The following is a 15,439-nucleotide window of genomic DNA, read 5'->3' as shown; positions in this document are numbered from 1 at the left end:
AACCCATCTGAACCTCCTAGAACAAGTCGAAATATTGTAAACTAAAGTAGTGAACAGTGTAGAAGAAAACATGAAGATTTCCACGTTTTTGCCAGTTGTTATTAGCACGCGAGATAGCATGAATTTATCCACACGAAATTAATTGGTTGATGAACATTCTATTTGCGTATCGCGTGCTAAACATGCCACCTTTCCTTACATCCAAGATCATTAGTATTTTAAACTGGAAGATATGTTGTTCATTTTTGTCAACAGATGAACACATCGTGACAAACAAAGTGACCATTCGACGAATATCATGAAAGTGTACAAATAAATTGGGAGAAAATCTTCAATAAAAGTTGGTTATTTTTTTTGTGATCCTCCATATTTATGCATTCATTGCTCCTATTCCGTTAGGGAGCAACAGAGACACCGAATTATGCTCCTGCCTTGAAACTAGGCATAGTTTCTGAAAGACATACAGTATAAAGCAAGCGAGCCTAAAAATATGTTGCGAGAAAAATTGGAATTGTAGTACTCTGAACAAAGTTGCTGATAAACTTAAATATTCAGTGACAACATTGGACGAAATTGAAGTTTAAACGTCGCTATACGTCCATATTTTAACACAGAATTACAAACCAGAACTTAGCCTACAAAATGGAACATTAAAGTCCCTCCTTAGGGCAAGTAAATCGAAATCGGCTCCGGATTCGAAGTGCTGCAATAATGTTCTTGTAGCCACAAGGTCAGAACATTTGGGAACAGAACAAAACATTGCTTATCAGAGAGATAGAGTAAATCAGCAGTTGAAAAGTACTCTATAGGACCTCTTTATTTCACATTTAATGTGCACATGCAGGAAACGTACGTCAACTCACTCATGACATGTCTTTTTGCCTGTGAAAGGAAAAAACGCGGATTTTTCACTTATCCTTACACCTTTTTTGGAAGGGAAATAAATGATTTTTTGTATCACTTGAGAGCTTGTGGTGACGGAAACGTTATCTATTCTACCGTAGAACTTCTGATGAGATTCTTTTTGAACAAATTGTTTCATTTTGGCCTTAGGGGGATATAATTTTCAGATCGCTTTTGATAGGCTTAGCTTCAAAGAACTTTCAAAGAAAAGAAATCTATTCTTTGAACTTTGCAATTTGCCGTAGTTTTTATTTGAATGTAACTTTACAGGACTTTTGTTTTTTTTCGATGTTTGGATTGAGCTCTGAATACACCTGACAAATGACGATACTCAATTAAAACTAAAATCATAAACAACCTGTTGATCTTAGGCGGTGCCTGATGCAGAAATTTTGGTGGAAAATGAGTAGAGATTTGCTCAGATTATTTCTAATCGCTCAGTTAGCAGAGGGTAAGAAAAATACTTTAAAAAATAGGAGATCTAGGAACAATAAGGTACTGTTGAATATTAGAGAAGTAAAAACAGTAATACTTCAGATTTAAAACCACCAAAGGTGAAACTACTGGAACATTCTTAGCACCAGTCATCAACGTACGATACCCTAAGTTGATCAATCACTGCTAGTGTCGGAGTTTTGTAAATATTTTTATATATGATGAGGGAAGGTGACATTCTGGTCACATTGTAAGTAACTTAAACTAAAAGTTAAGTTAAATTAAGAGCTATAACAGTAATTTTTGTCAAATTTCAACCGATCCTGGCTCAACAGAAACCACCCCCGAAGAACAAAAGTGAACAAGTGCAAAGTTACGAAGAGTTGTAAACATTGCTTCGCCTTTTAAAATATGAACCATTTGCGATCAGTCTCCTCAAAGTTGTACTGTATTCCCTAGCTTTATTGACTAACAACGATACTAGTTTATATGTCGATAATCGAAACCCGTGAGAAAACTTCTAATTCTGAATCCACACTAATTTTGTCGTTCATTTTTAGCTACAGCATAGTAGTAATAGAACGGCTGCAATACTGTATTACAGTAAATATATTGCAGTTAATATACCGTTTATTCCTATAGTTTATTCCTCATTCATACAAAATCCTAAAATGTTTTCTGACCTCCTTCCTGCTAGGACCTGCTATCTCAAATAACTACAATTACAGAGGAAAAAAACCGAAATCTTACACTCAGTGATATTGACTCTAGCTTGGATTACATAGCTCATAGTGTAGATTGTTATCGTGAAAGTGATCATGTGCTCAGATAATTAGAGCGGGAAAATTTCTCCGTTTCCTCTGTCGTTAGATGTAAAAGGCGGTCAAAAATCACAGCATGGAATTTCCCTTCCTTCCCGAAGGTTGTGCCTTACAAAATGAGAAAAGAAACTTTTTTTAGACGTCAAGCGCGTTCATAAATGGGTCACGAAATGGTGAAAGTTAACAGTTCTACAAGAAATAGTCGTACATCGAAATAGTCGGAAATTTCTGGACTGTTCAAGTCAGGTGACTTTAGGTAAACACGTGAAACCTAAGTGGCAATTTAAAGACACAAAAAAATCTCAGGATCGTTTTCGAGATTTTTTCCACATTGCAGCTTGTGACAAAGACCAGACTTTAGAGTGGTTGTATAATGGAGAAAAATAGAAAAAAATGCTACTGAACACCCTCACGCGTAGAATTCGCTAACATGGATCTTTAGAAACTTGGAAATTTTGTTGTATTTTACTGGAATCAAGACAAAGTGGAAAAACACGGCATAAAACATAGGGCTCTGTTTTAAACTGGGTATTCCTAAAAGCTGTTTTTCAAGGCTGTTTCTGTGACACTTACTACTTTTACACCATAATATATTATTAAGATGGAACTAGAAATCATAGCTGAGTGAACGTCAGGATGTGAGAAATAATCGGATTACAAATGGGAGCTGTCACACATCTCTGCACATCTCTACTTCATATACGACATCTTTGCCCTACATTGCATTTGTTCTATAAGAAAAATGTAATGATAATGAAACTACACAGTTGATAAGTAGAAAAAAATGTTTTCATTTTAAGAGTTTTAGAATTAAAAAAAGAAATATTTCGTATTGATAGAGCTGGTGTTGAAGTAGTTAGAAAATTAGTTGCATATTTATATTTGGCCTAGATATTTGTAATATTAATTATGATAACAATAATTATAGATATCAACTATACATAACCAAATTTACAATATTTTTCGACTAAAATTTGGAAATTTAACTTATTATTCAATTTTCTTTGTCCACTTTTTTCACTCTTTTTTTGACAGTGTCGGTCAGACTTTTACCATAAAATTTACCGGGTTTCCATTTGCTTCTGAGTCTAAACTGGAGTCATATAATATAACGCACCTAATAAGTGATTCCCTCAGCCGAACCTTATTTCATGGTCATTTTGGAACAAGAAAATACACTGCAAAGAAAATTGATCAACATTTGACTCTACTTATTCATACCAAAAAAGCGCTATAGAATCCAATAAGCTTTTCACATTTCTTTCTAAGAAATCAAAAGAATCAAATGGATCAATTTAGTACGTTACTTGCATGAAAATATTCAGTGCACATACTCCAGAATGACTGCTAAGTGAAAACTTATTCTCATTGGGGAAACGATCCTATGGTTTAGCGATAAAGGCGTATTTGGGGTTCTATTAAAGCCATCATACGGCAAAACTGACGATTTTGAAATCTCTCCAGAAGATAGGGTTAGGAGTGTAGATTACGACTATAAACTTGTTCACACACCTACTCGAAACTCACTTCATTCTTCCTGATCGTCTTCAAAACACTACGTGGGAATCGGCTTTGCTGTAAAAATTTTCCCACCGAGCACCTGACAACGCACCGCTCCTGTACACGCGGAGCGCGTGCCAGCTAGCAGACGATAATCGACTAAGTTTCTTCAGCAGTTTATTCATGTAAAACCAACGGATAGCGTGTTGAGGGAACTCACCCGTACACAAAGTTACAGTTATAAGGTGCCTCGTGAGAAAAATCGTACAGAAAGTCGTTTCTAACGCCGTTTCTCAGGAGAATCAAGGGGAGTTTAGCGTGAACACGTTCATACTCTTAGTCCACATCTTTAATTCTATCTTTTTCTGAGGAGACCCCAACATTGCCCATTTCGCCATATCCTGGCTTTCAAAACGTGGACTCGTGAAACGATATATTCCACAACTACTGCGGGACGGGATCGCATCAGAGAAATCGTAATGCAGGAAGTACACAGAAAATCCGTAACGTTTCCTGTTTATTAGCTTCTACTATAAATGGCGAATCCTGCCCAAATTCATGAATAAATGGGTAGCTAGTTTCCAAAATTTTAAAAAAGAAGGGTTTGGGGTAAGAACTAAAGTAAAGTAAACGATTCAGAACCGAACCTGACAGCGTTCTTAATTTTTGTTTTTCATATGGAAAAATTAACTGTCAAATTAAATTGTAATATAAGCAAAAGAGTTTTGAATAACGAAAAAAGGAAGTAGCTAATTCTGTTTACACCAACTCTTTACACTCATAGATTGACGAAATGAAACTGCGTAAACTGAATTACTGACGAAATTACCCATCACAGCAACTCTTTACACTCACACGAGTAATGAAATCTTCTCTATCCGGTTCCATTTCGTTAATCCTGTGGGGAGTAAAGAGTTGCCTTGTTTGTCACATTGAGGTGTCTGATTCCTGGATTAGTGAGAATTGTTTCACTGTACGATACTTGCAAACTATTTAACGAACGTTATCTACTACTGACGAAAATCCAACACCGAAAATTTTCTTGGAAGCTCCCCTTAATTCTAAAATGCCCAAACAGAATTTGCTGAATCAAGACCAGTCAAATGTTTTTTTTGCAACAAAAGATAATCATAAGATCAAATCTAAATTTCCTGGTTTTGCTAACTGGTTTCATTGAGTATAATCGTTATCAAAATTTGCGATTCCACTAAATACTGAATAAAGAAATTGTATCACGAAATATTTTCCGTAGAATTTTAGCACGAGTAAGTAGGGATAGGGATGCAGTTGGCGAATATGAGAGGTCACGCCAAATTCTCCTCTCTCCACAACTATGCAGCAGAATCTAGTGAAAATAATAGGTTCCTACACTTTAAATACTTCTTTTAGTTTCCCTTTAGAGAGAGAGATAATTCCTATTGCTTCAGCCAGAAGAATGCAGCACAAATTGCGTCTATACTCTTTATTCTATAAGTATAGACGTCTAGTATGGATCCATTTCAAATTGGCGCATGGATTGCAGTGGCATGGTGCGAAATCGCATCTCCCACGTAGGAGTTAAAGTAGGATCAAAACGGCATGAAGCTCGGCACACTTTGGTAAACGGTGCGGTGGAGCGTAGCAGTCAGAATCGGCGGCTAACCCTTGCTAACACTACTCATCGCTGCAGTTCACGATGGTCCCAACCGCTAGCTCCACCGCATCGCTCCGAGCGCAGCCGCTTGCGCAACTGCACCGTGCTTCACGTCGTTTTACTCTACTATAGAAAGCGATTCGTTTTAATCCACCATCTCCATCTAGTTCAGAACAAAAAAGTTTGGGAACCGAATTTGGACAAAATGGTATGGAATCTGTATGCGTAAGATTTATCTTTAAGGGAACGAACTTGAAATTGAAAGCGAATGAATGATGCAGCTGTGAAAAACTTCGGCGATATAGTATCGCCTTGTCATACCCCCTTTCTAGTGGGAATGGTGAGGGGGAGTTTGGAAAAGCTGTATCGTAACGGTGCATCGATCATAGCAATTGGCAGTTGTCTTCACATGTGATGCGTCCACACAATGACCAACCAGCGCTGACTGTGTTGCCATTCAATATCTGTGTTCTTAACTTCACCCGGACACGAAGTTGTTATGCTCGCTTCGGTGAGTCCCTGCAAAGCGAGAAATCGAACGTAATTTATCCGATCAAACGCTTTATCTGCAAAACAAAGGAAATCGCAAGTTAACTGTTGAGTCTCGTAGTAACAAATGGAAATGTTCCTTAAAGTCGGATTATTTTACTGCTAGAGCTGGATACCAGTGGCGAAGTAACTAGCGCAATCAAATAGGAACCCGTGAAAGGAAGCAAGTTCCCGCGTAATACAGAGGCACTCTTCTTTTTGATTCATCTGTGGCCTCTGTAATGGATACAGTATATTTCCAGAGCCTTGCGCACCGCAACGCTAAGATCACTTGTCAATATCGTGATCCTAATTTCAAAATCTTCTCCGCCGTGACGCCGTACCCTATGACCGCCTAATGCCGTGGAGTCCCTTTGCCATCCAGGTGATTTTTTTTTTAATTTGACACATAGAGGTCTAGCCGTTCCCCTATGTATTCGTCACCGACCCAACGGAATCCAGCTCGTTTTTAATGTTGGGCTTCATCCTGCCTGAGAATGATCTGGGTGAACACTTTGCATGAGACGTTCAGAAGAGATATCTAACGGTTGTTTCAAAGGTCCTTTCGGTCACCTTTCTTATGGATAAGAACGGTTTGCGAGGTGTTCTATTGATCTGCGATCCTTTCTTTCTAAAAAATAGAATGTCATGTGCGCCGCCAGAATGACATGACCCTGGCCACCAGTCCCATGAAAGTCTGCGGATATGAAACCACGTCTAGGTTTTTTTCCTGATCCAGGTTTCGTACTCTTGAACGCGACTTGCACCACCGAAAAGAGAGCCCACGGTGGAGTTTTAGCAGTGGGGATGATCAGGTTTGACACAAGTAATCATGAACGGAAAATGTTCGAGTAGAAGTACTTAGTGATGATTTCTTTCTCGCAATGAGAAGAAGTGAAGATGCCGTCTTTGCTCACCAAGGCTGTCAGCGGAATATTACATTCGCGGGGGTCCCTACGACCTCGTTCTTTCTTGTGCTGCTTCTAGAATCTTCTTTCGCCTGTATTTCGAAAGATCCTCTTCCAACGCTTTTCTGCAGCTAGTGTTTGCTAGGTGGCTTTATAGCTCATACATGCTCAAAGTGTACAGTCAAATGTCTGGTTGTGTTCAGTACAGGCAGGACCAATGCGAGATGGTCGCACTCAGACTCGCCCGATGGATTTACGTTCACTAATAAAGGTTGCTCTAGTCGGATTTGAACGAAATAAAGCTCAGTGCGATTGCGTTAATGCTCGAAGCGACGCAGTGAAGCTAGCCGTTAAGATGGAGATGGTACCCTTGCTAGTTGCATTCCTCTGCATTCCGAATCGCTCACAACCGCCAAATCAACCGCGCAGCTCCGAGCGCAGCCGCTTACACAGTTGCACCAAGTACATGGAATATCACACAGTCTGATGAGCACAATTTTGAAAAGTTAAAAAGGGAGAAAAAAGGTATTTTTAAGACTAAGATTGAATGGATGACTACAAGCAAATGATTCTTGGATGTAGCAAAGAACAGTAGACGGCATTACTTATCAGTAGGTCAGACTGCGAAGGCTGAAAGTTGCGGAGGCAAGAGTAGTTAAAGTTTCTATCAAACTCAACCCCATGCTAGCAGATGTAGTAACGTCATGTTCTGACCAGCAGTGTCAGCTTTACACGCACTTCAAAAAGTAACCTACGATATTGTGTGCAGGACACTAGATGAACGATAGTAGGCACTGAATAAACATCTATGCTTCCAGTAGAGGAAATACTTCTAAAAACAACAGTCTAGTGAAACTGTGCTAGGAAGCAGTAAGCAGCAGAAGTGGACATAACCCCTGCACTTGCTACTGAAGTTCCAAATATTTGCATTTAAGCAGATTTAAAGGTAGCATGCCACGAATCTGACGTGATAAAAGAATCCGCCGGAAAATCTAGGGTTAGAGATGTAGATTGCGGGTGGTTCGATTCATCTCTCTCTAATCGTTCTTTAAAAAAAACAGTTTCAAAGACCCCGTTTTTCACGACAATTTTGGTTGCAACGCACCAACCCTGTGCACGCGCCACATCCAGTTGCGCAGCGGTCGAAAGCCAGTGAGTTCTCCTCGACTTCCTATTCAGGTGAAACATGTGAACAGGTTGCTGAAGGGGCCAGAGCGTACACAGATGAGCGTTCTTACGTTCCTCGTAAGAACTAAGGTGGCTCCCACGCCGTTATTTAGGATGCTTAAGGAGAGGTGAGCCGAACCACCCTGATCCCGCAATCTACAATACCATCTCCAGCTCTCCCCGCCAATTCCCTCACTACGTCAGATTCGTAGCATGCTGCCTTTGAATGGGGCCCCGCTTACTATAACAACCGAAGGAGCTTCAAACTTGCAGTAGTGATTAGTTTTAATCACCCCTTAAACTCTTAAAGATGACGAATAGCAGCGATGAACTATAAACTACATTTCAATGTATAGTACCATTTCTTGGAATTTGAAATAGGTTGTCAGGTTGTCGCTTTACTCTTCAGTATACTGAAATCTTATATTTTTCTTTCTGTCATCGGTTTTCTAATTTCTCACTGATGCGCCGTAATGTCTTGGTACAAAGGAGTTTAATTTCCTTATTTCATGCTTAAAGGCATCACCCCACGAATCTGAGGTGGTGCAGATTTCAGGTGGAGTATTCTTATAAGGGAAAGTAGATTATGGAGAGGAGGGTGATTCCGTCCGTTTCTTCCTAATTGCCAAAAAACGGCCCGAAAGATACGGCAATAAGGAAGAAATAGGCGGAATCGCTCTCCTCGCCATAATCTACTATGCCGTATACGAATACTCCACCCGAAATCCGCACCACCTCAGATTCGTGGAGTGATGCCTTCAATAATATTCCCATGTGACTTTGGCCTTTATAACGTGGTTCAGTGGTATTCAAGTTTTGTTTGCAGAATATGATCACACAGTGCTGGCAATGAATCAGCAAAAATAAGAAAGTCTTAGTTGGCTGCCATATCCATGAGATACTGCACTATTTTATGTTCGGTTTGTTTAAAATTATTGGAAGAGTAGCATACAAGAAAGAGCCACATGGAGTTCATATGGTACTGATCCAAACATCAGGGAAACATCTACATTTTCTTCGAATATAAGGCAAAGTAATTTGGCTAAGAAAACTAGCCAAATTGCTGGCTGGAATGAATTTTTTGCAAACATTGTAGCAGGAGTTTCCACATAATTATAAAATCTTAGAAATTCTTCTATCTTCAAAATCATGTAATAAAATGAATGCTGTAGCGATACATATAAGTTCTGCAGTACAACTATTACAGATATTATGCATGAGGATGTTCTCTCAACGACTTGGACGCCTAATTATTCGAAATCATAGCTATCAGTTTCATTGTAGTGTTCGCCGCATTGGAACGTAAACCCCCACAGTACCTGCAACGGCTCCCAACGACGTCTATAGTGCGTTTCGCTGCCAATTCGTTCCTTGACAAGTGCACACCATTTTGAAGAGTGCGCGTCAGGAGGTATCCAGAACGGCTGTCAGAATATATCCTTGGGAGTTGCGGGCGTCGATAATTGCGCTGTGCCACAGTCGGTAGCGACAGCGGACATCGTAACTATTAGAACATATATTAGGAATATAGCTCTCCTATAGTGTTTTTCGTAACAAAGTGTGAGGTTAAGCGACTATGCTCACTCGCTGCATTCATATAGATTGGTCATTAAAATTTGCCAATCAGTTTGTGTCTCAAAATGGGCCTACAGCTTATGCTCACCTTCATGAACTTTATTTGCATTGCCTCCTCGAACTATGAAAGCCGTAAGGTGAGTATTTCACATTACCCCAATAGTGATATATAGTGGGTGTGACTTTACACAATCAAAGATCAATGGAGGTCACAGCTAACATCCCATTTCGTTGTCACCCAATTAGTTAGTCGGTTTTATTTAGCATTTTGTTATTCCATGAGTTTTCTGTCATTCTTGACAGTGTGACGGTTTTTTGCGTCATTTTCACCGAACAATCCTCGTTTACAAACGAGTTTCTCGTTGTGGAGTTCATGTTTTACCATTTCATTTCCTTACGAGCTCCTTTTATCAGCGTATTCAAGTAGAAACATCATGCGCGCCTTCGTTTGGAGGGGGGTGAGGAGCCTAAGGATGGACTGTGCGTCTGTACCAGCGTAACGCCTAATGCTGCTGCAAACAGCCACATCGGCTGCACCTAATTTGTTTCGGTTGCTCCTGAGCGTCCACCCCCATTTTAAATATGAAATATGTTGGCATGGTTGTACAAGTTTTCATAATACGGGAATGCTTTTCCATGCTAGCGGCTTCTGTTAGCGATTGTTTCCTATGATGAAGAAACCTACTAGCTTTAGGAAAAGCTTAGTGCATGGTTTTCTCTGAGCGTGGTCTCTGTTTGCATAAAATATGTTGCGGCTCACAAAATTTTGGCAATTTCTTTCACTTTGAGCTTTCGCTCGATTTTCCAATCCTCTGCGTTATCTAGAATTCGTCCGATTTAACTAGGATTAATTTGAGGAGTCACTGATGTTTATGTTAAAAATTGTAGAACACATGCTTGTATATGCTGTGTGCAGTGCAGCACAGACTTTTTCGGTTTCTCTGGCACCGAAGCTGAGCGGACGGCGCAATGGCAGCGGAAATGGGTGACATTTGCGTGTTCCGTAGTCTTCGTTCTTGCTAGGAAATGGCTCACACACCCGCCTTCTCAGACGCTAGCCTCCAGTTCCTTCGAAGTAAAGCCATTCGAGAAAAGTCTAATTTATATGCCAACTGTCATACTACTCCAACATGAGTCTTGCAGATGGTGGAAACTGATTGTCTCTACCACGAACTAGTTTGCGTCCTCAGCATGTTGTTGATAAGCATGCTTAGTGACTCTACATATGCAAGTGTAGTAGAATCAGAAAGAGTCATCAATAGAAAAGTGAACGGCAATCATTACATGAACAAATTTATTGGTGAAAGTTATGGACTATCAATGTGACTCACTTTGACACTCTTCCTGCAGATGGGACACACGATAAATGGTGATGAATACTCGTCACTATTTTGTTGTTTGAATACTCGTCAGTGCTTTGTTGTTTTGTATCGGCTCAACCCACCCGCACTGTTGAATGTCGCATTACAGTACTCACAATTATGTGCTGGCTTTCTCGATGTGGCAGTTTTCTAGGTCTTTTCCTGCGCATTGAATTCGGCAATTTCCCCTAGGGAGTATCCGTGGTCGGCAAGGCACCTTTGGAACTTTTCGCACTTGTCTACGTTACAAACTGAGCATACATTTATGATGACACTAAAATCAGGGCAATGTAATTTGCATATGAAAAGGGAAACAAAAGTTGTAAAAAAAAAAACTGAATTGCGTGTGGCATTCATAACAAGGATTGAAGAAACGTTGAGAACTTCTGATAATAACTTGCTTGCAGGCTTACATTGTACACACATTTCACAATACTGTTTATTTCTTTCGTCTTCATTGTCATATGTCATTTTCTCCCCTGTGCGCCTATATCTTGATTTGCTCCTCTCTTTATTTCTTTCATCTAAACATTACATCTTATATATCTAATTTCCATTAATTGCAACCGTAAATGTTACCTCTGGTATCCTTTCTACTTCGTTTTCCTTCCCATGGATCTTATCATCTTACATTAATACACTACATACTATTATGCAGTCACACTCACCTTGATTCCCTTCTCAGATATCAGTTCTGATATAGGTCTGGCTTTCCAGTCTCCACATTTCAGATTACGTATAGCTAGTATAACAGGATCGATCTAAATTCATATATTGAACTTTATACTTTGATTACTACACTTCTTTTCTCATCTTTCTAGTTCCCTTAGCTCTATCCTTGTACTTTCATATACATAGCTTTAACTCTTTTTGTTAGATACATTTCTGTTACTTTTGATCTTAGGTACATACTAAAATATTTTTCTATTAGCTACTAACTTTTTCTCATTGTAATATATTCTTACCACAATCTAGTTATTTCAGTGACCTTCTGCGTTTGTTCCTGAATAAATAGTGTCCTTGTCCCATTACTATTATTGCGATTCCTCAGTATTTCCTTACCATTGTTAGAAAACCGAATCCAGAAAGGATTGGACATTTTCGCCTAAATATTCTTAGGTTGAAATTATTATAGTTCACGTAGTTATTATTACTTACTACTATTGCAGATCTTTCACAAGCGATTCAGCCCGGACGTGGCCATAACAGAGGATAAGGATTCTCTTCCGCTTTCTTATCCTACCTAATTATATATTCTATACCATCTCTAATCCTTCTAACTTCTCTAATCCATTAAACTCACTTGAGAATCTCCAGAATATTATCTAACAGCCGATTAAAATAATTCTTCATATTAATTGGCAAATTTATAATTCGCACTCACTCACTTATCACTCATGATTCACTTCTACATGTTACTTATTTCAGCAGACCAGCCCTATTTGTGTACATTTACAAGATATCTTGTAATTGAGGGCTACATAAAATAACATTTTGGTACATGGTATTTATATACGTGGAGACAAACCACTACACGTAAGTTCTACAACATTAAGGATTGAATTAAAACTAAAATATGGTTACCATATATTAAGTTGTTATGTATAACTAAAACAGGTCCTCTTGTATCCTTCATATCGCGCCTTTGCCCTTTTAAATTTTTTCATTGCGCGCCTTATCCTTTAATTAAAGTTCTTTATTTATAGCATTTTATAGTACCTTTCCTTCATAGTTACAAGCTTATTAGTATATCACTTCTTGACACATTAAGATAACTTACACATGTTTTGGAATATCCTAATCTCTATAGCTTAGTCTACGTTATTATTCATGGTATTATTCTATATTTTGGGACAATATTTATATGATATCACATATTTAAGAAATATAATCACCTAGACCCACACATTTCTCACAATAACATTCTAATTTTAATAATGTATATATTTAATAGTTATTTGGCTGTAGTCACCTTATTTAGTTGAGCTTATTCATTTCTATCAAATCCTTTCTACAGTTATTTTTCTCTTCCTTTCTACATTCTAATTCATATTCTCATTATATAACCTTACTTTCTACATAACTTGTACAGGTAGTCTCTGGCATGAGAGGGGAAGGGGATAAGAGCTACGCCTCCGGTATGTTATCAATTTAGGGAGTACTAACCCATGGAAGCAATCTTTCCGAAACCTTATGGTAACCCTCCCTCTGACTACAGTTGACCTCTGTCTTACTCTTGGGCCAACAGGCCCAATAGCAATTTCAAACAATTCACTGACACCCATTCCTCTCTTATCTTCAGGAACATATCTTTTACAAAAGTAAGGACGGAGTATACAACCTAAATAATTTTAGTAATAACATTGAGGGTCAAAAATGTTCCAATAATTGTTTTTACTGTAATAACATTAAATTCACCAATTATTTAACATCACATAAAACAAATTTTTTCCAATGCGTACACTCGAACGCCTGACTGCGCTTAGTTACAGTATGGTCACCACGAGCAGGTAGCAGCCAGACTTGTATAAATACGCGGCCCCATTAACCTATATCATTAGAGTTGAATATTCTCTCCTTTTTCAAAACACATTTTTGTAATTACACCACAGCTGTCTATAACAAAAAACACACTTATTGGTCTATTGATATAAATATAAAGGATAGAGGATAAAGTCACTGGCGTACCAATCCACTTGGGATGCGCCAACGCGTTTTATTGGAATTCGCAATCATTGAGGTTTTGGAACGCGTGTTGGCCTATACAGCGACTTGCGGGGGCCAGCCGATGATCAAGTCAGTGTTTTTATCCTCCCAGACAAGTCTGGTACCAATTTCGACCCCGGAGTGATGAAAGGCTTGGTGAGCACTAGGGAGAACTCGAACCCTCGACCGTGTGACTACAACGAACCTCTAACCGGCTGCGCTACACCCGCCCCATTGATATAAATATGACTTATGACACATCATCCACAAGAGAACATGGACTAAAATTATTTTCTGCATATTTTACCAACATATTCACTAACATCCCTCATAAGTTATGATCAGAAACATCATAAAAATCATCAAAATATGTTCTAAAAATGCTCGTAAAACATGTATTACTATTTATAAACATAAGATATTCTAGTCCGATGTTTCCATAAATAAACCTACCTATAGAAAATATATCATATATGACCTTATATATCTACTCGTAATCATCTTAGACAATAATTTCTGCAAGATAGGTAACAGATTATTTAAACAAATGGTAGGTGTCCCACAAGTTGGTAACTTCAGTTCAGTTTTTGCGGACCTTACCTTCTCGTATTATGAGTACGTTTACGATTCTAATGTTTATAAACCTAATTTTAATTTTTATCCATTTACATATGGATTATTTACTAATTATACACAATAAAGGACAAAAGATAAAGTTTCTGGCATTAACCAATCCGCCTGGGATGCGCGCCAACGTTCACTTTGAAGGCATCACCCCACGAATCTGGAGCGGTACGGATTTCCGGTGGAGTATTCGTATACGGGATTGTAGATTATGGAGAGGGGGTGATTCCGTCCATTTCTTCCTAATTGCCGCAATAGACGGAACGGAAGATACGGCTTCGGGCGTTCCGGCGCGCTATTTTCTACAAGGAGTTCGGCTGGAGCGCGCCAGCCTTGCAACGCTCCGCATATTCCGGGCCGTTTTTTTACGACAATTAGGAAGAAATCGACAGAATCACCCTCTCTCCATAATCTACTATCCCGTATACGAATACTCCACCTCAAATCCGTACCACCTCAGATTCGTGGGGTGGTGCCTTTAATTCAGAATCGTTTGAGGTTTACGAACGTGTAACTGGCATATACAATGACTTGCGGTGGCTAGCCGATGTGTCAAGTCAGTGCTTTTATCATCCCAGACAAGTCTAGTACCAATTTATCGACCACGGAGGGATGAAAGGCTTGGTGAACACTAAGGCGGATTCGAACCTCCGATCAATCGTGCAGGAAGCGGAATCTCTAACCTCTATACTACACCCGCAATTTACACACAATACCAAGGAAGAAATTCTCACAAATATTCTAGATGTAACCTACCAGGACGTTTTGACGATAGAAAAAACTAACAGTACTACTTACGAATCTTATTTTCAGACCTACATATTTACTGATATAATGACCATTTGTATACTAAGCAATACGACAACACAGACTTATTTAATTTTTCCGTTTCTAGATTCTGTCATGGTAATGCCTTTATCTCTAGTACTCTTAAAACGGCAATTATATATACTGAAACTCCTCGAGTATTTAGGAACTGTAGTTTTTATTCTGATTTTATCGACAGAATACACATTATGCTTGAACTTCTTAGTACTTTAAACTATGATAAGAGTATTATTGTTGAGCCTATTTTTAGATGCTTAATTAGTAATAAACATATCATTGATAAATATCCTGAACTATATAATATACGTAACTTTGACAAATTCACTAACATTTTAGTATCTAGACTGTTTTGTGATCTCCTTGACCTGTTTCTAACACACATTCATGTACTGATTCCCTTTTCGGGTCCTAATTCGTTATGAATACCTGGCTCTAAACTTAATACACATT

The 15,439-nt window shown here is 38.7% G+C and overlaps 1 protein-coding gene across 1 annotated transcript; it reads right to left on the bottom strand.

Annotated features, from left to right (window-relative positions):
• Nucleotides 1–11,298: 11,298 nt before the first annotated feature.
• RB195_025528 (uncharacterized protein) lies at nucleotides 11,299–13,116 on the bottom strand (the record flags this gene model as incomplete). Its single annotated transcript, XM_064213718.1, has 5 exons — nucleotides 11,299–11,355; nucleotides 11,411–11,449; nucleotides 11,500–11,592; nucleotides 11,797–11,802; nucleotides 13,066–13,116. The coding sequence occupies 5 exons, from the start codon at nucleotides 13,114–13,116 to the stop codon at nucleotides 11,299–11,301; spliced, it is 246 nt and encodes an 81-aa protein (XP_064069599.1).
• Nucleotides 13,117–15,439: the final 2,323 nt, after the last annotated feature.

This window comes from Necator americanus, chromosome X (genome assembly GCF_031761385.1).
Source record: "Necator americanus strain Aroian chromosome X, whole genome shotgun sequence".
NCBI lineage: Eukaryota > Metazoa > Nematoda > Chromadorea > Rhabditida > Ancylostomatidae > Necator > Necator americanus.
This window is presented reverse-complemented; position numbering and strand designations above follow the sequence as displayed.